Raw genomic sequence first — 24,669 nt, forward strand, 5'->3', positions numbered from 1 at the left:
CTGAGCTGATGGCAAAGGGGAGCAGGAGGAGCTGGTCCTGCCCAGGTGTTTGCCTGGGGCTCTGTGCGGGGCCATGGTTTGTGCCCCACTCTCCCCAGCGGGTTGGAGAGGAGCAGGAAGGGGCAGTGACATCTGAAACGCCGAGTGCAGCCCTTGGAGGGAGTCGGGGTGTGAGAGGGGCAGGTTCCAGGGGCTGGCTTTGGGCTGTGTGTACAGAAACTCCAAGGCCATGTTGCTTTCTGACAGCAAATCGATGCCGCTGTAAACACGAGAACAAAGGAGCTCGCAGAGGAGAGGGGGAAGGAACACGGAAAAGGGAGAGATGGAGAACTGCTCCGCAGCCAAAGCTGGAACAATGTTGGGAAAAGCTGAATGACTTCGGCACCTATTCATTGCCTGGCCAAAGCTGGTTGCTTGCCCATTCCCAAGGCCAGCGAGGAAGCGGTGGCCTCGAGTGGCTGAGGTGTGAGGGCACCAGCCGGGAGCAGGGGGTGACCCGGCTGCTCCCGATCCCTCTCCCAGGGTTTAGCAACTGTTCAGTGCCCGAGGCCAGGGGCTGGATGAGGCAGACACTGTACATGTGCAGCTGGTTAGGGCTCAGCGTGCCCCTCCCCTGTGCAGCCTTGTGTCTCATGATGAATATCACTGGCAGGGTGAGTTCCCATTCATTTGTCCCGTGGCTTCGGCACTGCGAGCGGTTTCCATACAGATCCCGCCGGAGAGAATACCGTGGAAAAATGGGGGTTTGGGAGCCAAGATGCTGGGATGTTCTTCTTCCCAGCTCTGCAGCAAAACAGACGATCTGGGGCCCGGCAGGTCTCAGTTTGGGACAGGGTCTGGCTCCTGACCCGATGTTGGGGTCACGTCGGTACGTGGGTTTGGGTTTAACCCATTGCAGGCAGCCTGGTGAGGGGGGCATTTAAGGCAGAATCACAGAATTGCCCAGGCCCTGTGCTGATCCACATGGCAGAAAACACGGTTTTCCACCAGAAGTGAGGCAGTGGGAATGCAGTCAGATGCTTTGCAGGTACAACACGTCATTGGAAGGCTCAGCCCTGGATGAAAGCAGGTTTTCTTGTTTGGTTAGGGTTTTCAGTTCAGCTATTTTCTCTGGTTGTCGTTGGGAAGGCCACATGGAAAAGCTTTGAGGACCCATCCAGGATGGGGAGAGGGAAATTTGGAGCACACAACTCAGCCCCTGAGCCTGCCCATCTGTAAAGAATCAGCATAACAGTGCTTAATGTACTTCCCCAACATGGCAGTTGTGGGCCTTAATTAAACTGTGCAGAGTGCTTGGAGATCCTCAGATTAAAGGCTGTGTGTACAGTGAATTACAAAAGCAAACAACATGAAATTTTCCATGTGTTGTGCTAGAGCTGTCTTCGTTTACCAGAAACAAATCATTTAATGCACCTCTTACACGGAGCTTGTTTATATGAGATGCGCCTGTTATTCCAGTAGGAGGGAAATTTGGTAGTTTTGATTATTGTTTCTTAATACTTCATCCAAAAAAAGGCATAAAATTTGAATATGATAATAAAATAATATGGTAATAAAATGGGGTTTTTAACTATGTATGTGTAGTTAGCCCTGGGAAACGCTGTCAGTTTTAACAGGCCTGAAAGATGGTGGGAGGTAAATTTAATATAATATAAAAATAAAGGTAATCCCAGCAAAAGACAAGCATGGAGCAGTTGCTGGAGTCACCACAGGCAGAGACAGAACATGTTTTGTGTCCAACAATAGCAGCGTACGTGACTTGAAATGCTCTTTCCTTATAAAACAAAATACCCACTGGTTTGGCTTATTAGTGCTAATCTTCAAAGGGAGAAGCAGTGCTGAGGTTCCTGGTTCAATTCAGAAGTTCAGCCCCGCTCTGGCAGCGCTGCCTTGACAAAGTGCCATTGTTGCCCACGGCCGGGGCCGTGTGTGTGAGGTTTAACCTTCTGCATTTCCCCTTTTCTGCTGCACGAGGAGTGCCCAGAGCCGCGCGGAAAAAATGTCTCTGATGTGTGGTTTACACGTGAAAATGCTGCATTTGAACTTGCACTGACTCTGCCCAGAGTGGATCGGGTTAAATGGACTATTACAATGGCGGGAGCTCATCTGGAACTAATAATTTTTGAGGCCACCAAAAGTAAAAAGTAAAAAAAAAAAAAAAAAAAAAGGTGGGGGGAGGAGGAGGAGGGATCCTTTCGAGTTTGGTGGCCAGTGACTAAAGCTTCTGCTGCCATCTACTGCACATGGGTGGCAGTAGGGCCAGCTGGGAACTGCTCGCTTTGGACTGAACCGGCCAAAAAAACAGGTTAAAAAGTGCATTATCGGTTCTGGCACAGACAGAGCTGCTTCTCAGCTCTACCCTCCCATAAGTGTATCTGGGGTCTGGTTTGGGGGGGTTTTAGGGCCAGTGCAGAGCATCTGGTGGGGCTGTGCAGAGGGAGAGGAACGTGGTGCTTTAATCACTGCAGGTTTTGGGCTGTGCCCTTTGGCATTGTCACCCCTTGGGACTGTCCCCCCATGGCATTGTCACCTCTTGGCTTAGTCAGCCTTTGGCATTGTTGTCCCATGGCTTTGCTGCCCCATGGCACTGTCACCCCTTGGCTTTGCCACCCCTTGGTTTTTCTACCCTTTGATGTTGTTGCCCCATGGCATTGCCACCCCTTGGCTTTGCAACCCATTGGCTTTGCACCCCTTGGCATTGTCCCCCCATGGCATTGTCGCCCCACAACTTTGTCGCCCCATGGCTCTGTCACCCCTTGGGATTGTCACCCCTTGGGATTGTCACCCCTTGGCTTTGTTGCCCCATGGCTTTGTCACCCTATGGCATTGTCATCCCTCGGGATTATCACCCCATGGCTTTGTCACCCAATAGCTTTGTTGCCCCATGACACTGTTGCCCCATGGCTTTGTCACCCTATGGCATTGTCACCCCTTGGAATTATCACCCCATGGCTTTGTTGCCTCATGCCTTTGTTGCCCCATGGTTTTGTCGCCCTATGGCACTGTCACCCCTTGGGATTGTCACCCCTTGGCTTTGTTTCCCCATGGTTTTGTCGCCCTATGGCATTGTCATCCCTTGCGATCATCACCCCCTGGCTCTGCCACCCAATGGCTTTGTTGCCCCATGGCACTGTTGCCCCATGGCATTGTCACCCCTTGTCACTCTTGCCCCTCACTTAGGATTCACCACCACCACGGCAGAAGTTTTTGGCTCGGTTCTGGGGGTTTGGGAGGGGCACTAACAGACCCCTGATCCGCGGCGGGTGAGGAGGGGCTGCAGCAGGAGTCACCCGCAGCACGGGCGCGGGGTGAGCGACATCTGGTTTGTCTCAGCGCGGAGGAGCGGGGCCGGCCGTGGCCCCACCCGCTGGAAGCGGCTCAGGCATTACCGTGCTTGGCCAGACAATAAAAGCAGCCTATTTATTTATGGTGGCTGGACCCTTAGCAGGTCACTGGCACAGTCTCCAAGGGCGGTGCATTCGAATCCCGCTCTGGATTTTCCCTCTTCCCATCTCTCCAGGCTGCCTTCTATTCTTTGTGCCTGCTCTCCCGGGAGATTTGGGCTTGGAACAAACAGCTCGCCATCCTTGTGGCTCTTGGTTGTGAGGTTAAATAAGTTTAGGAGGGAAAAGTACATTTGGAAATGGTGTTGATGCAGAAGATCGAGCCAAACACGCTATTGTCTTCACCAGCTCTGAGTCTGCCGTGGTAATTTGCAGGGGACAGAGACAGGCTGGCTGTGGGTTCCACACAGCTACTGCAAAGTGGAGCTGGACAGGAAACCAAGCTGGTCCCGTGACTGAACACACCACTGGGATTTGGCCTCCAGGCTTCTGCTCCTGGCTTTCTGAGGGATCCCGAGAAAGCCCTGGCAGGGGGGAAGGAAAGCTGGGTCACTTCAGAGCCAGGCTAACCCCAAAGGGGCCAGCAGCCTCCAAGGGGGAGCAGGGAGGGTGTTGGGAGAGGAGCTGCTCTCTGCTGGAGCTGCAGCAGGGGTGCTAACAAAGAGGAGATGTTTGGCCAGGGCTCTCTCCAGCCTGCGGGGTGTGTGTGCTTCAGGAGCTGCCTGGCTGCAGGGGGGATGTTCTCACCCAGAACTCGGGTTTAGGATTCATTTCACGTAGGCTGTGGTGTCTTACAGTCCCAAGGCTCTGCGTGAGGCGGTCGCCATTGAGTTCCCATTATAGCAAAGAGAGTCTGACCTATTTTCAGATGAGGGAAGCACTCTCTGAACTGCTGTGCCTCATCTTGGCTGCAGACGAGGCCTGGAGTGACCCTCTCAGCTTGGGCAGGGATGAATCCTGCCTGCTGTAACATGGAACCCAGGCCAGGAGGAACCTCCAACCTCTTCTCCATCCTCTCGTTACCCTTTGGGATCTCTCTCAGGCTTGGGGAGATACAAAACACACAGGCAGCCATTCTTCCAGTGTACAAAAGTGATTGAGAAGGGCTCACTCAAGCCCCAAACCTCCATTCAGGTTCCAAATTCCTCCTTGGATGGCATCTGCTTCCCTCACCAGCTACAGAAAGATCCAGGGGAAACAAGCTTTCTCTTTTGGCCAGGCCAGCCTGGAGATGAGAGGTTTGGTGACGTGAATGTCGCTTCTTGTCCACCTCTGCCTCAGGTCCTCTACTCTAAAACATTCCCCTCCTGTGCAGCCAGTGTCAGGTTGTAGCTTCAGGATGAATTCATGACCTCCTGCTCACTGTCTTTCCTTCTTTCCCAAACTGCTGTCTAGCTCCTTTTTTATGACCCTCCATCACCCTGAGATTCTTTCCAGCACAACCCCACGCAGGTGCTCTGAAAAATAAGAGGTCAAGTCTACTCCCTAAATCAATCCCAGGTCTGCAGAGCCAGGGGAGGGAAAATCTGCTGGGCATGACGTCAGCCCAGCTCTGAGAGTTTGAGGTTGTGTGCTTCTGGATGCCTAGAATTTACAGGAAAGAAATAAACCTCACATCCTGGAAGATGCCATTTTTCTTGCATCCCACACTTGGCAGGTTGGGAGGTTTGTGGTAGGAGCCAAGATGTTGATGGTTAGCATGAATCTTTCCTTCCCACAGACCTTCTCTTCCTTCCTTCCTTCAGCTGGGCTATCTGGGAGCTCTTGGCTCCTCCATCCCGAAATCCAGCTTGCGTTCTGCTGTGAAATATCCTCAGTTATTTCATCTTTCCAGCTGAGAAAGGCTAAACACAATCATTCAGGAGTCTGGCACAAGCACTGGGAGTGCTTGCTCAAAGGGGGAGCAGTGAGCCAGAACTTCAGCTGCTCTCAACATCATAGCCCATCGATTCTGTGCAAAGCTTAACCCATGGTGGGAAAGGAATTTTTGCTGTATTTCCACCTGGTTTCCTCACTCCTGCAGGCAGGATCCACATCTTCTCCTCCCTGTGGTTGCAGGAAGCAGCCCCTGATGTTGTTTGGGGGGAAGAGGTGAATTTTCAGCAGTGGCAGAGTGAGGGGAGCCTGGATCCAGCTCTTGGGTGGGTTTGTGCCTTGTGCTCCATGCAAAGCTCCTCCAGGAACTGCAATCTTCCTCTTGGATGGGTTCTCATCATAGTGGGGAAAAATGTTATAGGCAGTAAAGGCTTAGGGTGGAAATGCTCCCTATCCATGGAAACCTGCAGGTTTTGCTAGGAGAGGAGGCAAACTTTTATTCCATTAAAGTTTTCTCAGCGACAGCGCTGAGGCTTCAGAGTCACGTCGGTTCCTCCAGCGGAAAGCAGGTGCCTGGGAATGAGGTGACACTCCTTGTACCTCCTGGGGGGGACAATCTATTCCAGCAGCACCAGGGGAAAAAAAATCAGCTTCATTCACGACCGAGGGAGGAAGGAACGACTGTTTGTTAACGTTGCCTTAAGCTAAATGTTAATGAAGTGCAACACTTAAGATGCTGCACGCCTCAATTATGTCCACCAAGATCACATGTTGCCTTTCCAATTATCTGGGCTGGGAAATGAGGACGTGTGAGGAGGCTGCTGCCTGCTCATTACCTTCCCTGCCAGCAGAAATCCTGCTGGATTTCGGCTGCTCAGGTGTGGGGTGTTCCTGCACACGCCCCGTGCAGGGGTGGGATTGTCGTGGAGATGGGTTTGAAGCACGGAAAATAACGCCTGAGGTGGTGCTGTGCAATCGTGGAGGCGAAGCTTGGACAGGTTGGAAATGGTGTTTGGTGTCTGGGGGTGTTGGTGACCTTGAGGGAAGGGACAGGCAGACGTGACTGCCTTAGGAATGAGGGCGGCACCTCCCAGGGTCTGCACGAAGCTCAATTTTCCCGATTCTCCCTGCCCGTGTCCTGTCACTGCTGTTTTCCCGGGATGGGAACAACTTCAGACTGACACAGGGCAGGGTTAGACTGGATCTCAGGAAGAAATTCCTCCCTGTGAGGGTGGGCAGGCCCTGGCACAGGGTGCCCAGAGCAGCTGTGGCTGCCCCTGGATCCCTGGAAGTGCCCAAGGCCAGGCTGGATGGGAATTGGAGCAACCTGGGACAGTGGAAGGTGTCCCTGCCGATGGCAGGGGGTAGAAATTAAATAATTTTTAACGTCCCTTCCAACCCAAACCATTCAGTGATTCTGAAACCCTGTTAGGTTTTGTAAAACAAAATTATGTTCAGAAAAAAAAAAAATCTCCTTTTTCCTGCACTAGATGCTGGATAACAATTTCAGAAACCAGAAACTGTTTTGTCTTACCCAATTCATTTTTTTATTATTATCATTAAGTGGGGGGGAAAAAATGGACAGACAAAAACTCTTTCAAAATTGTGCAATAATACATAGCAAAAATCAATGAATGAAAAAAAAAAAAAAAAAACCAAAACAACCAAACAAATAAAGGACACAGAGTAGCAATTTAAATAGCATAACATTAAACTTCACTTAAAGAACCTGATTCAAAGGTGACACTACCTCTATTAGAGGCTGGCTGCTTGTGGACTGATGCAGGTTTGTAAGGATTAATTAGAATGTTGCAGCTATTTCCAGGAACAAAGATGCTCTTGGGGGTCCAAGAGTAGCTGAGTTATTGCACCATTTCCCTTCTCAAGTTCATTTGAAGGAGACTTGAAAGCTGTTTCAGAAAAGGTGGAGGTTTTTTTGCTGAAAAAATGACATTTTGCTTTTCCATCAGCGAGTAGGTGAAGTTTGTCATTAAATTTACTCTGATTCCAAGCATGGAGATGCTCACACTGAGATCTGCCCTGCCAGGAATGGGAATTGTGCTCAGGGAGAGTTCCCTTGGCCCAGCTGGGGCTTCCCTGGTGGGTAATGTGAGAGTTTTGGTGCCTCTGGGAACAGGAGAAGTGAAATTGTGTGGTGACCACCAAGGTGACCATCAAACACAAAGCTCCACAAGACGTGGATGCTGGCAGCCAGCTCTGCCTGTCTGCTCTCCCCTCCCCTTCCCAGCTGCCTCTGAGCTCCCAAACATCTCCACAACTTGATCTGAGTCCGAGGAAAAGAGGCTTTTCCTGGGGCTGAGGCTGTGACAAGGTGGGAGCACCTGGAGCAGGTTAGGGCAGGGAGAGCTGGCTCTTCTGCACATGAAATATCTGCAGGCAGGGGCTTTCTCCCCAAATTTCACCCCTCTCTGAAATCCTCTTGCAGTTTTCCTGGGGTACAAACCCCAGGGAGGCTGGAAGCTTGAGCTCCTGCATGGGCTCTGCTCTCACTGGGTTCAGGGAGATTTTTACAGGGCTGGCAACCCACAGATGGGGTTTATTCAGACTGAAAAGAGCCTTTTATTGACCTTTAATAGGTCTCCAGCCTGGGAAATGGTACCTCCTTGTCCTTTCTTGTAAAAACCAAACCCCCAACACAAAAAAGGAAACCTCACAAAAAGCCTGAGCCAAAGCAAAAGAAGCCTCATGGTCCAAAACCTCAAGAGATTTTCGTGTTCAACCTTAGTCTTTTGTTCAAATGGACTTGAGAGTACTCATGGGCCTCTGAAATGGGTACAAACACAAATTAACTGCTGGAAGTTCCTCCTAACCAGAGTATTTTGCATACCCTTTTTTAGTTTTCCATACAGATCCAAACATTTTACTGGGTTCCTATAAAGCAAACTCAAATCACCTCCCGAAATTTAGGGTAGCAAGTCATGTCACGTCACATAAGGCTACTGAAACGAAACCAGAACAAAATATACATCCACAACCACGTACCATATTTACAGCAGAACCCTCCCACCCCCTGTATGTCTCTGTGAACAAGATTCCGTGCTTCAAAAGTTCATAAAAATATACAATTTACCCCAGAACTGCATCGGGTACTCCCCACCTGGAGCCCAGACTCCTCTATCTCTATATATAAAATGCACTAGCCCTGTGAAAGTTGCTTTGCTGAGAGCACAGTGGTGATTTTTGCAGTGAAGGGGAGGGTTGGGGACAGCTCTGAGTGACAGTGCTGTCCCCACAAGGGCTTTGCAGTGTCCCCAAACCCCTGGGCACGCAGGGGTGGCTCCACAGAGGGCTCTGCTCTGCCCAAACTGTGTTTGAGAGTTAGATTTAACCAAGAGTCTTGGGTTTTGGGTACAAAATGCTTTGCTCTGCACGAGTGTCCCCGAGCCAGGAGCCTTTCAGAGTGGCCAGGAGTGAGCTGTCCCCCAGGTGATGCTTGGAAATCTCCAGCCAAGGGATTTCTGCAGGATATAAAGTGGTTACAAGGGTCCCCCTTGGCATCTGGCTGGGCAGAGATGGGCTAGAATCTAAATTCTGCTCTTTTTACTGCAGCAGGATTTACCCTGGGGGAGTAAAATATCAGAATTTAACCACTCCTAACCCTCACCAGAGAGGCACCAGATTTTGGGATGCTACATTGTAATTTTCAGTTAACTGTGCTAAAAAAATTTACTTTATAAATAAGGGGTTAAATACTCCTTATCTCTGTTTTTTAGGTTTCCTCTCCTGCATAAAATCTTTTGATTTATGTTTTTGAGGCTGGTTTAGCCTCTGGGTCAGAGTCTGGTCTCTCTGTGTAGCTGTAACTCCAGGCAAATTGAGCTCTCTGTGCTGGGTTGATTTTCCTCAAAAGTTCAACTCCTGAACAGCACCTGATCCACTGACAAGCTAAAAATATTGCAACTCTGCGAGCTTGCTGCTACTTACAAAAATCTGATTCTAGTTTGGTCCCAGCTTTGGTGGGGAGGAAAAAAAAATCTGTCACCGGGAATGCTAACAGCAGTAATTGAAAATAGAGTCAGTATTTCTCTAGAGTATCAAACCATCCAGACTTCAACTTTTTTTTATACATTTTTCTATTGTGAAATTAAATGGATCAGTCACGTATCAAAACATAGTTGGCCTCTCTCGTTTCATCTGTAGGAAGACTGCAATTATAACTTAATTTACACAGCAAAAATACCTTTGTTTTTCACAAAAACAGTGTGACAAGACAGTGTGCTGCATTTCCTGGTGAGAAGTTTTGCATATATTGAGCACAGCCAGGGGAGAGCCCTGAACATCCTCTCCTGTCGTGCCCCTGGGTTGGCAGGTAGTGGTGAGGTTCACATTTTTTGGTGAAATTCACATTTTGCTGTCACAAAATCAAAGCTCCAAACAGTGGCAAGCAGACTCTTTGCATTTGGCTCTGCAGCCAGTGTTGTGTCTGCTGGGAATGTGAGATGAGAAAATAACATGTATGTGTGTGTGTGTATATTTATATTTTTTCCAAAGCTGCAGGTAAAACTACAGCTGCTTTTAGGAAATTCCGACGAGGGAGCATCAAATCCCTGCTGTGGGCTAAATTAATTTAAATTTTCAGTAATTACTGCTCCGTGTGAGTGTGGAAAATCTGGATTTGCACACACTGGAGATTCCCCCTTCCGTCCCACCACCGTGCTGGCATCTGAGGGAAGCTCCACGGAGGAGGGGTATCCTAAAAATACCTGGAAAATCAGTTTTAAGGTGCAAGTGGCAATTTTTTGTTCCAGTGATGGGGTGATTGTAAGCTCCAGATTAATTAAGTCAGGTTGTAAACTCTAGATTAATTAATTAAGGGTTTGGGCAGCACATCTTGGTGTGGGGCTATTTTTGACTTCCCACAGCAGCAGGAAGCCAAAAGTCACCCCTAAAAAAAATGTGCTGCTGTACTTTAAGATTGCTCAAAGATTGGGTCTTTAAAAGGGAGAAAAACTCTGTGAAAATGAAGGTTTTTATTATCGTGGCAAGGACAACGATGGGGATGCCAAGATACGACTGCCTTGCAAGATAAAGTGGCACATGTTCTACACAAGAATGTGTACAATGTCTGACGACTCTGGAAATCTGTTCCTCAGCAGATTTCCCAATAAATTAACACAACAAAAATACTTTCATATAAAACAAAGTCCAAAGGATTTTTTTTTTGTCCTAAAGTAAAAGCAAAACCTTCAGGGACTATATTATCTCTCTCTACATATATAATCTCCTGAATTTTTCTTTTTTTAAATAAATTTATTCTTGTCTTAGAAAAATAAAATGAGTAGCCAATTTAGTCAACGGAAAATATCTCACAGACTTAAAAGCATGCCCAGCAAGCATAGCCTTGTAAGACTAAATTAATGTTAAATCAAAGCAATTTGTTACTCAACCAACCTAGTCTGCAATTCACAGTTGATTACTACAAAGTGTATTCTTAAAATTATTATTATTTTTTTCTTTTTTTGGCCCATATAAAAATAACGTATTGCAACTCAAAGTGCATTTTTAAAATAAACAATCAACTATTTTTATCAAATAAAATATTTACACCATTTGGTTTTGTACAGTCAGAAATGCGCTTCAGGCGATGACCATGGGGACGTCGTCTGAAAATCCAGTTATCATTGGGGCCTCATCGTCCTCATCTCCTGGAAAACAAACCCAAAACAGAGCTGATAGGGGGCACTTAAAAAATCTGGGTTTTAGCCTCAGCACTTTAAAATCTGTTTTTAAGTGATTTGCATTGGAAGGAGGGGTTTAATTTGATAAAAATATTGGTTGGGAAAATTTTGGGGGTTGGACTTGATGATCTTGAAGGTCTTTTCCAAGTTTAACAACCCCGTAATTCTGTGATTTGTACTCTGAGATCAAACCCATAGAGGCTGTGCTGCCAGAGTGGCCCAAACCATGATAAAGAATTAATTCTTGCCCTGATTTCACATCCTCAATTCGGTTTTCTAAGTGATTTACATTGGAAGGAGAAGTTTAATTTGATAAAAATGTTTAGTTGGGAAAACTTTCACCAGTTGGGCTTGACCTTAAAGATCTTTTCCATGTTTAACGACTCTGTAATTCTATGACTTGCACTCTGTGATCAAATTCATAGAGATTGTGATGCCAGAGTGACCCAAACCATGATAAAGAATTAAGTCTTGCCCTGATTTGACATCCTCAGTGCATTTCTAAGTGATTTGCATTGGAAGGAGAGGTTTATTTGATAAAAACGTTTTCTTGGGAAAAGTTTTGGCAGTTGGACTTGATGATTTTGAAGATCTTTTCCAAGTTTAAGGACTCTAATTCTATGACTTGTACTCTGAGATCAAATCCATAGAGACTGTGATGCCAAAGTGGCCCAAACCATGATAAAAGAATTAATTCTTGCCCTGATTTCACATCCTCAATACGTTTTTTAAGTGATTTACATTGGAAGGAGAGGTTTAATGTGATCAAAATATTTGGTTGATAAAACTTTTGGCACTTGATGATCTTGAAGATCTTTTCCATGTTTAACGACTCTGTAATTCTATGACTTGTACTCTACAATCAAATCCATAGAGGTTGTGCTGCCAGAGTGGCCCAAACCAAGATAAAGAATTAATTCTTGCCCCGATGTCACAGCCCCAGCGCTGTCCCCAAATGCCACCAGGGGCCACGTACCCAGATCATCCCCCGAGGAGAAGATGGCCGAGCCCAGGCGGGAGCTGTAGTGGCTGTTGGCGAAGGCAGTGAAGCTGTTCTGGAGCCTCCTGTGCCTCATGTAGAGCACCACAAAGCCAATGCCCAGGGTCACCAGCAGCAGGAACAGCACGGGCACCACGATGGCAGCCACGTCCGTGGCCTGGCCCGATTTGGTGGCTGAGGAGTCTTTACCTGGTGAGGGAGGGACACAAGCGCTGTTTTAGCACATCCCTTGTCGCAATAAAACAACGAGGACACTGGAACTCCAAGGTAAGAAGAAGGGAAAAGAAAGGAAGTTTATTTCCTGATTCCAATATTTATAGATTTTCAGAAGTGACAGTGGATTGGAGGATGAAATTGCCACCTCACCAATGACACTGGACAAACCAACAGTCCATCAAATTTCTCCTCCTCCAGAGAGGAATGTAAAAACAATCATTATTTACATAAAACTGCATGAGAAACTCCATTACAAGAACGTAAACATCAGAGAAGAACTTAGAAGAACAGGGCGACACATCCCTAAAGAATTTATAAGGCTTCCCTGAGTGGTTTTTTAAGGAGGATGAGGAGGAAATAGGGACTCACCCGTTCCCAGCTCGTCGTAGAGGAGCGTGGCTGGCTCCCCACACATCTGCCCCCCGTACAGGCACCGGGCCTGCACGCTGAACGAGTAGTTGTGGCCTATCTTCAGGTTGGACACCTTGAAGAAGTTCTCTGTGGTGTTGCCCAGGTAGGCTGTGATGTTCATCAGGCTGTCAAACATGTGAATCTCGTAGCCCTGAGGGAAACGCAAGCCCCAAGTCACTCAGCTGCAGAGGGAGGGTTTGCTCCTTCCAAAAGGGCTTGGAAATTTGGTTTTCCTCCTGGATCTGGCTTTGATGAACCCTGCTGGGCTGTGAACTGGGAGGGAGCAATGTGGAACCTCCTCCAGGAAGCCCTGCTAGTGTGCACTGACCTTGGCCAGTTCAGGAAGGAGAGATTTCTCTTCTGCCAAGTGACAGGATGAGAGGACACTGCCTCGAGCTGTGCCAGGGGAAGCTCAGGTTGGGCATCAGGAGGGATTTCTTCACTAAAAGGGTTGTTAAACATTGGAAGGGCTTGGCCAGGGAGTCCCCATCCCTGGGGGTGTTCAGGAAACAACTGGAGGTGGCACTCAGTGCTCTGGGCTGGGGACAAGGTGGGGATCAGGCACAGCTTGGACTCAACCTTGGAGGTCTCTTCCAACCTAAATGACTCTGGTTTGGTTTGTCTGGTCCACTCTGTCCTTAGCACCCACCCCAGCACAGAGTCCAGCAGGGTGAGGGCTTTCTTGGTGCAGTTTTTTCCCTGCCCATGCTCTGACAGACAACATTTCAAAGATTTTCTATCCAAATCTGAATAATGACAACTTCCAGACTTCCTGGTATGGCAGAGCAGTGTCCTATTCTCAGTCCTTTCACACAGGGGACAATTGTCCTTTTCTAGCAGGCTAATTATGTTCCTAAAAGGTGACTGATTGGATCTATCAGCTTCAGAGCCTCAGCCATGACGTGAATTTTAGTGAAGCCTTCTAGAGGGCTCACCAAGGACAGGATGGATTTCAGAGCCTGTGAAAGGAGCCTTGCACTGACTCTGCTCCAGGATTTTCTGTAGGACAGGAGGCACAGCAAAACTTACCCGGCTTTCATTGAAATTACTTTCCTTCAGCGCCAAACTCTTCCAAAAAAGCAGAATATGGTCGTTTTCAGTGATGATTTTTAAGGCGTCCGGTGCAGAGAGGGGGACTGCAAATGGGAAAAAGTGGCAGCAGGTGAGGTTGTAGCACTGGTGGCACTTTCCTCTTACACAAACGGAGTAAATTCTGAAAGTTAGTGGGGTTTTCTAGGGATCAGCACAATGCTCTGCTTGGAAAAGGGATGTGCTGGAGGAGAGGATGCTGTGGTGTGGAAGCTGGGGGGAATTTTTCACTGGTAGGGTTGTAATGGTACTTGGTGATGTGCACACAGCCAAACTGGTGTCTTTCCCATCTCCATTTATCAGGAGGAAAACACTGGATATCACTTGAGAAGCTTCCTCCCCACTGCTGTTGTTTGGGGGTGTAACCACCTCCCCTGGGAGGCCTCCCAAAATTGGGCTTTGCCTGTGGGAGAGGACCAAGAGCTGCAGGAACATTTCTGCAGCTCCAGGCAGCTCAGGGTGGGTGGTGTGTCCCTCACCTGTGTTGATCTTCATGCTGGATTCCTTGCTCATGTTTCCCAGCTGGACAATCACGTGGTATTTCCCTCCTGGCTCCAGCTTCTTTATGGTGTACTCCACCGTGCTGTTCCGGCTTTTCACTTTGTAGATTTTATCTGTTTTCCTCACCAAATCTTTAACTGCCACGGCATAGAGCTGGAGGGGGAGGAAATGGATGAAAAAAATCTCATTTTCTTGCAGAATTTCAGCTAAACAGTGGTAGGACATTAGACAGGGTGGGTAAAATTTGCTTTAAACCAAGGCTGAGCTTTACAGAAAGCCTGGGGAGCAGAATTCCAAGCCTCTCTCTGGATCTCTGCCCAAAATCAGCATTTAGTGATACAGAAAATGCATTTAGTGGAACAGATGAGAGCAGGAGGAAAAGCTCAGGTTGTATTTCTCAGTGAATCACAAGGATGCAACACAAACCTCTGCCCTGTCAGAGTTTCCAGCTCTGCTGGGAAGGTTTATACCTCCAAACCTTTGCTGTTAAAGTCTCTGGAGCAGAATGGGAGGGGAAAGCTTGCTGAGAAAATGACTGGCCTTCAATGGAGCGAGACCTGAGTGTATTCCAGCGGGGCAGAGAACAGAGCTGGGCTTTGTTGAGACAGGAGGCAGAGCCCCAGCCCAGCCTTGCCCTCCTGGGCAGAGCCAAAGCCCAGAAAGGTGTTTTGGCACATGCCCAGGGCTGGTTTTAGACTTGGTCAGAGCAGATATCCCCGACCTGGCTCTTTTTAAATGTTACACTCCTGAGCTCATGGCCAGCAGGGAGGAAACGAAGATGTTGGAGTTGTCCGCACTTTGACGACGATTTTATGCGGAGCATAGACCTGACCTCGGGCTTTCTCCAGCAGAAGAAAGGCGAGGATCTGTGTTTGAGGCAGGATTTTGTGTGCACAGGGCCAGGAGGAGGCTCTGTGAGGTGTTACCATGTCCTGGTCGGGTGAGTCGTAGGGCGATTCCCACTTGATGGCGGCGAACGTCTTCCCGGTGCGCACGGCGTGCAGGTGCCGCGGCGGCAGCCGGTTATCCGGGATCATCTTCACCACCACGTAGTCAGAGGGGGGCCCTTGGTAGGGAGACACCACCCGCACCTGGGAGGGAGGCACAGAGGTCAGGGCAGCGTCCTGGTGGAGCCAGGGGGCGGGCAGAGGGCGGAGGAGGAGGAGGGGAGCCCACCAGGAATAGGTACTGCTCGTCGCGCTGCACCAGCACCGTGGCGTTGTGCGCGCTGGTGGTGCTGTTGTGGGGGCTCCTGTACAGCTCCAGGAAGGACGTGGCGTAGAAAATTCCATAAACCTGAGGAGGAAAAGCACAGCAGGGATTGGCACGGCCCACAGCATCCCCTGGCTGCTGTGGGAAATGGATTTGTAGAAAGTGCTCAAAGTCTGACAGCAGGTTTACGTGGTGCGTATCTGTATGTAAACTTGGAGATAAGAAATGCTGACTTAGAAATGGCATGGGATAGGATGGATACTGTTGAGAGAGAAATGGAGCTAGAAACAGATATTGTTGAGAGAGAAATGGAACTAGAAACAAGTTTTAAATGATGGTTTTGTAAATAAGACGAGATACTTTGGAGAAATGTTGACTTAGAAATGTCATGTAATAGGACAGATATTGTTGAGAGACAAATGGAACTAGAAACAAGTTTTAAAGGATGGTTTTGTAAATAAGACTAGATACTTTGGAGAAATACAGCTATGGAAGATGTACTGTAGCAGGATTTACGAGGGGTAATTTTAGATTATTGGTTTTAAGGTATTTACAGTATGGTGTGGTAAAAGTTGATAGTTTAAGAAACACAATGTATTGTAATTAGGAAATAGACTTCTCTCAGACTTTGAGAATTTTCTACAATTCCATTTCCCACTGGTTGTCACATTTTAGGGGCCTGAAGCAAAGACCCTTTTCCCTCTGGACCCTTTTCCCTGCTTTTCCCTCTGTCTTGGCCAAGTTCCATCTGCCCACTTTCCTTTGAACTCCCAACCCAAAACCCCTGAGCTCAGCTCAGGTAACAGCAGTTGATTCAAAGGCTGCTGGAGCATTGCTCTCTCTGTGTTTGAGCCACTTCTCACTGCAACAAACAAACAAGAAGCCTTGCTTTGCTTCTGTTTAAATGGTTCTTCCCCTCACTATCCCCAAAATTTTCAGGGCCTTGGAATTCAATCCAAACAAATTATCCTGATTTCAGGGGTTTTGTGTGCTGCTTTGAGGCTCTGAGCTGCAGGGTGGCTGCTGAGGGAAGGGCTGGTGCCTTACCACATTCCTGGGGCCAGTCCAGCTGCATTCCACGGCCGTCTGGTTGATGGCCTTGGCCTTGAGGCTTGGGGACACAGGCCTGGTGCCACTGGTCACCACATGCACAAAGGACAGAGGGCTGTCACCCAGCTCCGTCTTAGCCCAAGCAGAGATTTCATAGGGGGTGTGTGCTGTCAAATTGGCCACTGAGCAAGAAGAGAAAGGGGCATTGTCAGGGGAGGCAAAGCACGGCAAGGGCAGGGTGGGAGCACGAGAGAAGGGTCAGCATCACAAACAGACAGGAGCCTGCCTCTCCTGGGCTGCACTTTCATGACTTTGCAGTAATTTCCTTTATACAGAAGCACCTGAGACTCTGGAGTCCAACCCAGCCTTTTCTGTGCCTGGATGACTTCACATATCCACACTGAGATTTTCCCAAACCAGAAATGTGATTAACAGGGACATGTGCTGTGTGCAAGCCCAAGGAATCCTTGTTCTGTTTCTACTCCCTTTGGCAGATTAAAAATGGAACAACAAACAAAACCCCATGTGATGAGAAAGGACTAGTGCAGCTCTGGGGGTAAATCCCGAATCTGCTTGAAATCCCCAGGTCCTCAGAACAGAGAATTTGCTGCTTTGTCCTGTCCAGATTTAAACAGGATTGTTTAAACAGAACTACTAGTAGCAAAAAAGAAATAAAATAATCCTATAACTTCTCATAAATCCTTATGCTTGGTGTTGAACAAAGCAAAGCTTTCTATTTTGAGCGGAATTTACCTTTTTGGATGGACTTTTCTCCTTCTATGACCAGAGTCCTTTTTTCCTGCCTGTGGGTATCGAATGTCCAGTAGATGTTGACCACGTAGCCACTGACCTGTCAAGCCCAAGGACACAGAGCCATCAGCTCAGCTGATGCACACAGGGAACCAGGGCTACTGTCAGACCCCTGACAGTCCTTGCATTGTATTTTCCATCCCAATTAAGAGCCCCGGGGCAGTTTGGGAGCAGGAAGAAATGATTTGGCAGGAAATAACTGGTAATTGCAATGCTTCAGTGGGTGACAGCTTCTCCCAGCCACTATTCACCATTTTCCCAGCTCAGATGGAAAGGGGAAAATTCTTACCTTGATATTTGTGGTCATTTTTAGGCTGAAACTTATGGAGTCCTCACTGTAGCTCTCAATGTGGATGACAGGGGGAGGAATGACTGGGAGGAAAGAGAGACAAGACCTGTTAGTACAGCACAAAGAAATAAAAATATTTCTTGAGAGGGGACAGATAAAATACAGCTTTTTGTGTTAACACCCAGCTCCCAGAACAGGATGCCCCGACCTGCCTAAGACATGTCCCCCTCAAAGACACTGACATCATTTTTAACTCCAGCACCTAAAAGCTGCTTTACCTGTGCCTTGCTTAGTGCAGGCTGGAACTGGAGGGGTCTGGGCAAAGGGATTTCCCTCTGAACTCCTATCCCAGGAGCTGCTGAGGGAGGGCAGGAGCTATCTGTGCCAAGCACTCATGCAAAACCTGAAGTCAGAGCTGTTTCTGTTCTTTCTACCTGTTTTTCTAATCATCAGGTAATTCACATGATCTGAATCCCGCACTTTGAGGAGCCTGGTGTTTTCTTTCCCTTCTTTCATCTGACAAATTAGCAGACAATTTTGATGCAGGTACATGAGTTTGGATGAAAAACTTGGCATGAATACAAACGACTTCAAAAGGCTTTTCTTAAAAAAAAACAAAAAAAAACAAAAAACAGGTTGGAAAGGAAATGATTTACTGTGCTGTTTGAATTTATCTGCTGTTAGACTGTGATGTTGTGATAGTTCTTGGGAGCTGTGGTTGTTTTTTATGGTCTAAACCTGCAGGAGGAGCCACAATAATTATGACCTAAGAGGGAGAAGAATGAGCCAGCATCCTTTTAGAGTCAGAGTGATGGAGCTGGTAATTTCTCATCTATCTGGAGGCAGAATTTGGCCTACAAAAGTCTGAGGGAATCTGTCTGCAGCCTTGGAGAGAGAGGACAGGCTCTTGCTCAGTTCCAGGGCAGCACACCCATCCCCTGTGCCACAGGGCTCAGAGGAAGAGGCAGTGACCCCTCCAGAGATGCCACTGAACTCTGAGGCAGCTCAGGATGAGTGAAAAAGTCACTTTTTACAGGTCACTTTTAACAGCAAAGCTGTGAAAGGCTCAGCAGGGAGAATAAAGGCCAGGGAGGTGGCTCTGGATGCTGCTGATGATGTTTCAGGCTGATCCTCTGCCTCGCTGTCACCTTCTCTGAGCTGACCCAAACAACAACATTTACCTTTGCCTTTGACCGTGGTTATGGACTTGGATTCACTCCAGTTTCCCACCCCTCGGCTGGTTACTGCAGCAACCTTTGGAAAGGAGAGGGATGAGGGAACATGAGCAACATTTTACAGTGCAAACAGAGAGGGGAGGTGAGAGCAAGGTTACAGACCTGGCAGGGCTCCTGGGAAAAGGACTTGGAAGCAAACAATAGCTTAATTACTTGGCAATAAAATGCTTAATGCAGAGATAAAGCCGACTGCTTAAAGTCAATTAAAGGAATCTAAGAGGAGGGAGGTGCAGCCTCTTTGTAGATAACTGCTCTCTGATGAGATCTTTGAGGAGTCCATCGAGATAAGGAGCTGGGGACTCCACGGGCCATAAAGTAGGTGAGAACCACGCCAGGGAAGAACATGCAAGCCCTGAAATACTTCCAAAGATTTATCTGGGGATGGATTATATTGGGAAGGAATACCAGGGGAGGAAAGCCTCCAACCAGCTGAGAGAATAACACGGATTTGGAGGAGGGGATTCATCCCCCCTCGCAGTGAACTTCCCCAAGAACTCAGGAGGATGGACAATGGCAAAGCACTCATTTCCCAGGGCTCACTGTGCAGACTTTTCATTTCCTCTTTTTATTACTTCTGTCTATAATTACCCAGCCTCTCCCCAGTGCAGACATTCCCCACAGGCAGATCTGCTTCTTTTCCCCCTGATACACCAAGGCCCAAATTTATCTCTGGCCCACATCCAGTGCAATTGCAGTGACATTGGAATGGGCAATTAGCAGGGAGGATTTTGTAATCCAGCCTGGCCTTCTGGGACAAAGGAGCAAATCAAGGGCCTTGGAACTACAGATATTAGCAGTGGTGGTGTGGGTTGGCATTAAAGGGCAGGGCTTTAGCAAGACTTTTTTTTTTTAACAAGATGTTTTTTTAGCAAGTTTTGGCTGTACAGGACTTAGGCCACTCAGGAATGAGATCTCACTTAGAGGGAGCTTTGGAAATACTCACTCTGAGAGAGAGCCTTGGAAATACTCACTCTGAGAGGGAGCTTTGGAAATACCCTGAAAGAGCTTTGGAAATACTCACTCTGAGAGGGAGCTTTGGAAATACTCACTCTGACTGTGTAGAGAGTGTTGACCTGCAAGTTCTTGATCTCGGTGTAGTTCTTGGTGGTTCTGAGGGATGACCACTCCTTGGATCCACTGCTGCTGTATTCCACCTAGGAGCACCAAAACAAGGCGTGAGGGCTCAAAAATACCACAGGTCAGCAGGTCCCTCTGAGACAAAATGCCAGCAGAAAGAAGCACGACATCTCAGAAAGGGAGAAATTAACAACTCGAGGGCTGTGGTGCTGCCTACAGCATTTCTTCTCCCAACTTGCCTGATGCTCCCAGCAGATTTCCTCCCCAAAATATCCCATTCCAGGCCCACCCCCGCTGCAGCTGGCTGTGTGCTGGTGTCCCCACGCCACCCGGCTGGGCTCAGCCCCCAAGGGCAGCAGCACTCACGATGAATTCCCGGATGAGGCCGTGGGCGTTCACGGGGGGACTCCACCAGCCCATCACCACACCCTCAGCTTCCTTCTTCAGGGAGAGCTGGAGGTTGAGGGGAGCATCTGGTACTAGTGAGAGAAAGAGAAATATTAGTGACAGTCATAGTAATGTGCCCAGAGCGTGTGGGGAAAAGCAGCATCTCCCTGAAAAATCAGGACAAAGGGGTGGGTGGCCCTTTCTCCCAGTCCAGCACAATTCTAGTTCTGGAATGTTCTGCCCAGGGAGGTGGTGCAGTCACCATCCCTGGGTGTGTTTAACAAAGCCTGGATGTGGCACTGGGGGCCAGGGTTGAGTTGAGCTGTTGGGGCTGGGTTGGACTCAATAGTCTTGAAGGTCTCTTCCAACCTGGTCATTCTGTGAATTCCCAAGCCCATGGAAAGACCCTTTTTGTTCAGAGCAGGGATATCTCTACTTTTCAGTCCTGTGGCATTCACATTCTCTGAAAAAATTTCTTCGTCCAGGATTTTTCTCCTGGGAAGCTGAGAAGCCTCAGAGAAAAGGAAAACAATTCTCATCTCATTTGCTTCTCCTGTGTTTTGCTCATGTGGAATGTGTTTGGAGATTGTTTACCCACAGGTGATTGTTTCATTGGGTTCTGCTGTGAGTTGTTTTGGCTCTTTGGCCAATTATAGCCAAGCTGTGTTGAGACTCTGGAAAGAGTCATGAGTTTTCATTATTATATTTTTAGCATTCAGTAACCTTTCTCTATTCTTTAGTATAGTATAGGATTCTTTACCATAATATAAAATCATAAAATAATAAATTAGCCTTCTGAGAACACGGAGTCAGACACTGACTCCATTCCAAAGGCATCATTCCCGCCTTTGTTGGGGCATTCCCTGCACACACAGCACAGCCCAAATCCCCAGATGTGCCAGGCACTGGAGGGAGCAGCAGCTGTGCTTACGTCCTTCGGGCGCCCGCAGCGTGATGAAGTCGTTGGTGTTGTAGACCCGGCTCAGGCACTGCACCTGCACCTTCACCTGGTAGCTGCAATCAGGCTTGAGGACTTTCAAAACGCCGTTGGTTTTGTTGCTGTGGGTCTCCAGGATCTTCCAGATGCTCTCACCGACCATCCTGAGGGACAGAGCCACACGCCTCCAGTCAGGATGGGCTCTTTTAGCACAGGACACAGGGATTTGTCCCGAAAAATGGAACCATTTTAAGGGGTTGTTGCTCATTTTGGTACAGCCACACCACCAGTCTTGAAAAGATGCCACTGAACTAACCATGACTTGGTGACTTATAAGCCCCTGACCTTTTCTACAACTCTTGTGCTCAAATTTATTCTCTTTGTTCTTGCTGTTAATGGTCCCACAAAGACAAGACCCAAGTGGAAAAAAAAATAATATAACAACTTTACTGTCTGAGTACACAGTCAAGGAGGAAACCAATGCACTTTGTCCCAAATGCCCTCTTTGTGCACCTATTTTGTGTCTCTTTTGCTACCAAATATTAAATTTTCCAAGCAGAACTTGATTAAGGAGCTCTGAATGTTTCAGGGCTGATTCTATGTGGTTCTCTGCAGTAAACACAGGCACACCTGTGCTCACGCTTGTCCTCTTTACCTGCTACAACAGCAGGGGAGGGATGATGTACCTGTAGTAGATGTTGTAGACACAGGAGGTCGAGGACATCCTTTTTGGCCGAGCCCACGTCAGGGTGACATCACCAGAGAAATCAGCTGTCCACTGCAGGTTCTGGACCTTGTACACGATTGTGTCATCTGAGCAGAGAATGGGAAAAGTGAATTTGCTGCAGGGAAACAAGCCCTGTGCCCAGGAGAGAGCCAGGAGTTTTGTTTGTAACACCAACAGCAGGGGAGGCGGGAACAGCACTGACTGAAGGGGTGTCTGCAGCACTTAAATGAGATGTGTGATTTATCAGCCTGGGCTCACAGAGGGCAGCTCAGAGCAGGGATTCACCCCTGCTGCTCTTAGTTCTACCCAAAATGTCTTCATGCTGCATCAGTCCCCTTTCCCCTAAGGAAAGATAAAGTGTGGCTGTTGATGAAATACTGGGAATTTTGGAACTGTGTGAGTGCAAACTGCCCAGTGTCACCCTTCTCCTGCTGTGATCAGTCTGTGCTGTCCCTGTCACCACCCAGGGCCTTTCTTTGTGTGTTTTCCCTTATCACATCTGCTCAGTGTGTGAGTGCAAACTGCCCAGTGTCATTCTCCTGCTGTCCCTGTCAGCACCCAGGGCCTTTCTTTGTGTGTTTTCCCTTATCACATCTGCTCAGCAGCAGGACCAAGCAAAGGATGGGAATTCAAGTTTGGGGCTTGCCTGGACACAAACTCTGTGGCTGAACCACTGCCTGACCTTCACAGAGGCATTTAAGGGATAAAAGCACCATGGAACCCAGTCCTGGCAGGGCTGGGAATGGGAGGTGCTGATCTGAAATGCCCCAAATCCGTGCCCTGCTCCCACCAGACCCTCCCAGCTCTCTCTCTGTGTGCCCAAATCCCTCTCTCTTTGGAGCCCAAATCCCACTGTTGTGCTTTGGCTCTGCTGGGGTGCTCAAGCTTTGGTGCTGAACAGAAACCAAGCAGAGCAGAGGCAAATTGCTGCTGTTTTGCTTTCCCTAAACAGCTGGAATTAAATCCAGCAGGCACGTGGGGCCATGGACAGCACGGCAAGGCAATTTTTCCAAGGGAAAAGAGATGGTTTTCCCTCAGTGTAGCAGCTGAGTTGTGCATCTCAGCAGCTCCTTCCCCCTCCCCTGAACCTGCTAGCCTCTCCCAATCAATATTTAATTAAAGAACTGAACCTGATTGATGCCCAGCCCCCGCAGCAGTTCGGTGGGGGAGCTGCTGAAGCTCATGGCTGGCTGGAGGCAGTGATCAATCCCTCTTATCAGCCCAGGGTGGGCTCTGTCCCTCTGCCCCCACAGGGCCACCAAGGGACACCAGGGCACGTGCCACATCCCCCAAGGTCACCTTGCAAAGGAGGGCAGAGCAGGAGACTCACGTCACCTGTGGGCTGTGTAAAATAGACAGCTTTGCTCCTATCCATCCTAAAATGATTTTTTTTTCCCTTTGTCTGAGGCTGCTGGAAGACAAATTGTCAGTGTAGAAGCTGCTGGGAAGTTTGTCCAAGCTGCTGATAAATGGGTGAGGAGGCAGCTTGGACAACTGAGCAGAGGCAGATAAATCAAGGATGTTGGGAGGGAAAGGTCACATACCCAGGAGAGCAGGTCTGAGTGCTGACAGGGAGCAGGGAGTGCGGGATGGGAGGGGGCTGCTGCTCACCTGTGCAGTTCCTCTCGTCACTGCTGTCTGAGCAGTCCAGGTACCCATCACAGCGCTCTGTCAGCAGGATGCAGGCCTCCCCATCCTCACACCTGAAGCCACTGGGGCACGACAGGCTGCTGGGAGTAGCTGCAAGAGGCAGAACAGTTCAGGACTCAGGCAGGGAAGTTCCCTCGGCAGCACTGGAATGTTTGCAGGTCAGGGATGGAGCTCAGGCTGATGTGTCAGACACTGGGGTGTCTCCTTCTGGCTGCACCTTCAGAAGAACCTGAAGCTCATCCCATGAAAAACAACAACTGGACTTCTAATGGGAATAGCACCATGGCTTTTTATCCTTTTTTAAATTTTTTCCGTAAAGGATTTCTGTTTGCTGTAAAGGATTTTTTTTTTCCTGCAGGGCTTTCCCCAGCAATCAAAGCCTCCTCAGAGGCTTCCCAGGGGAAAGCTCCAGGTGTGACCCCGTCCCTGCCCACACTCACGGCAGTTCCTCTCGTCGGTGCCGTCCTGGCAGTCCCTCACTCCATCGCACCTCTTCCAGTTGGGAATGCACTTGTGCAGCTGCTGGCACTCGAACTCGAAGCGGCTGCAGCGCCCCGGGAGCGCTGGGGACGTGGCTGTCACGTTGGGTCCTGCACACACACAGAGACAGGCAGGAGAGCACCGAGGCACCGCCGGGCTGGCACCGCCACCAGCAGCCAGCAGCGCTGTCCCCAGGTCCCGACTCCACTAGATGGCAATCTCCTTCCATCCAGCAGGTGATGGGGATGACGCCTTAGCCATCCTCTCTGCTGACTGCAGAGGGCTGGAAAAGCCTCTGCTCTGCAGGGAATGTCCTGCTCTGGAGCACTGCCCCAGCTGGTGGCAGAGGTGGAGGGTGACCCCAGCGCCAGGGGACATTTCACACCACAAATGAACCCCATAACCTGGCCAGGCTCTGAAAGGCCAGAACTGCTTGCAGATGTGATGTGGGAGAAGGGAAGGGGTGAGGGAGAGGAGAGCTTACTTGGGGTGGGACAGGCCTCTTCGTCAGAGCCGTCAGAGCAGTCCTTGTAGCCGTCACACACCCAGCTGTTCATGATGCAGGCGCCGCTGTTGCAGCGGAAATGGTTGGGCAGGCACGTCGGGGGGATCAGCGTGGTAATGGGATGAACTGGAGATCCTAAAAATACACCAGGGAGAGCTGGCCTGAGCTCCCTGCTCCTGTGTAAGCTCCCTGCTGGCCGAGGGGGAGGCAGGTGAGGCATCACAAGCTCGGTGTT

General features: G+C 48.8%; 1 protein-coding gene across 2 annotated transcripts in view; it reads right to left on the reverse strand.

Moving 5' to 3' along the window:
- Window positions 1-6,689: 6,689 nt before the first annotated feature.
- The window catches only part of SORL1 (sortilin related receptor 1), a 40,670-nt gene continuing 22,690 nt past the window's right edge, over window positions 6,690-24,669 (reverse strand). For both annotated transcript variants that reach the window (XM_041480619.1, XM_041480618.1), the window contains exons 30-47: window positions 24,414-24,569; window positions 23,890-24,039; window positions 23,411-23,539; window positions 21,759-21,885; window positions 21,067-21,236; window positions 20,115-20,227; window positions 19,721-19,825; window positions 18,618-18,690; window positions 17,437-17,519; window positions 17,091-17,187; window positions 16,335-16,519; window positions 15,252-15,371; window positions 15,002-15,166; window positions 14,054-14,228; window positions 13,515-13,621; window positions 12,444-12,636; window positions 11,835-12,047; window positions 6,690-10,825 (exon numbers count right to left, since the gene is read on the reverse strand). In XM_041480619.1, coding sequence (XP_041336553.1) covers window positions 10,758-10,825; window positions 11,835-12,047; window positions 12,444-12,636; window positions 13,515-13,621; window positions 14,054-14,228; window positions 15,002-15,166; window positions 15,252-15,371; window positions 16,335-16,519; window positions 17,091-17,187; window positions 17,437-17,519; window positions 18,618-18,690; window positions 19,721-19,825; window positions 20,115-20,227; window positions 21,067-21,236; window positions 21,759-21,885; window positions 23,411-23,539; window positions 23,890-24,039; window positions 24,414-24,569 — 2,429 coding nt within the window. In that variant the 3' untranslated portion in view covers window positions 6,690-10,757. The remainder of the gene's footprint in view (window positions 10,826-11,834; window positions 12,048-12,443; window positions 12,637-13,514; window positions 13,622-14,053; window positions 14,229-15,001; window positions 15,167-15,251; window positions 15,372-16,334; window positions 16,520-17,090; window positions 17,188-17,436; window positions 17,520-18,617; window positions 18,691-19,720; window positions 19,826-20,114; window positions 20,228-21,066; window positions 21,237-21,758; window positions 21,886-23,410; window positions 23,540-23,889; window positions 24,040-24,413; window positions 24,570-24,669) is intronic.

Source organism: Pyrgilauda ruficollis, unplaced genomic scaffold (assembly GCF_017590135.1).
Source record: "Pyrgilauda ruficollis isolate IOZ18807 unplaced genomic scaffold, ASM1759013v1 scaffold52, whole genome shotgun sequence".
NCBI classification, from domain to species: Eukaryota; Metazoa; Chordata; class Aves; order Passeriformes; family Passeridae; genus Pyrgilauda; species Pyrgilauda ruficollis.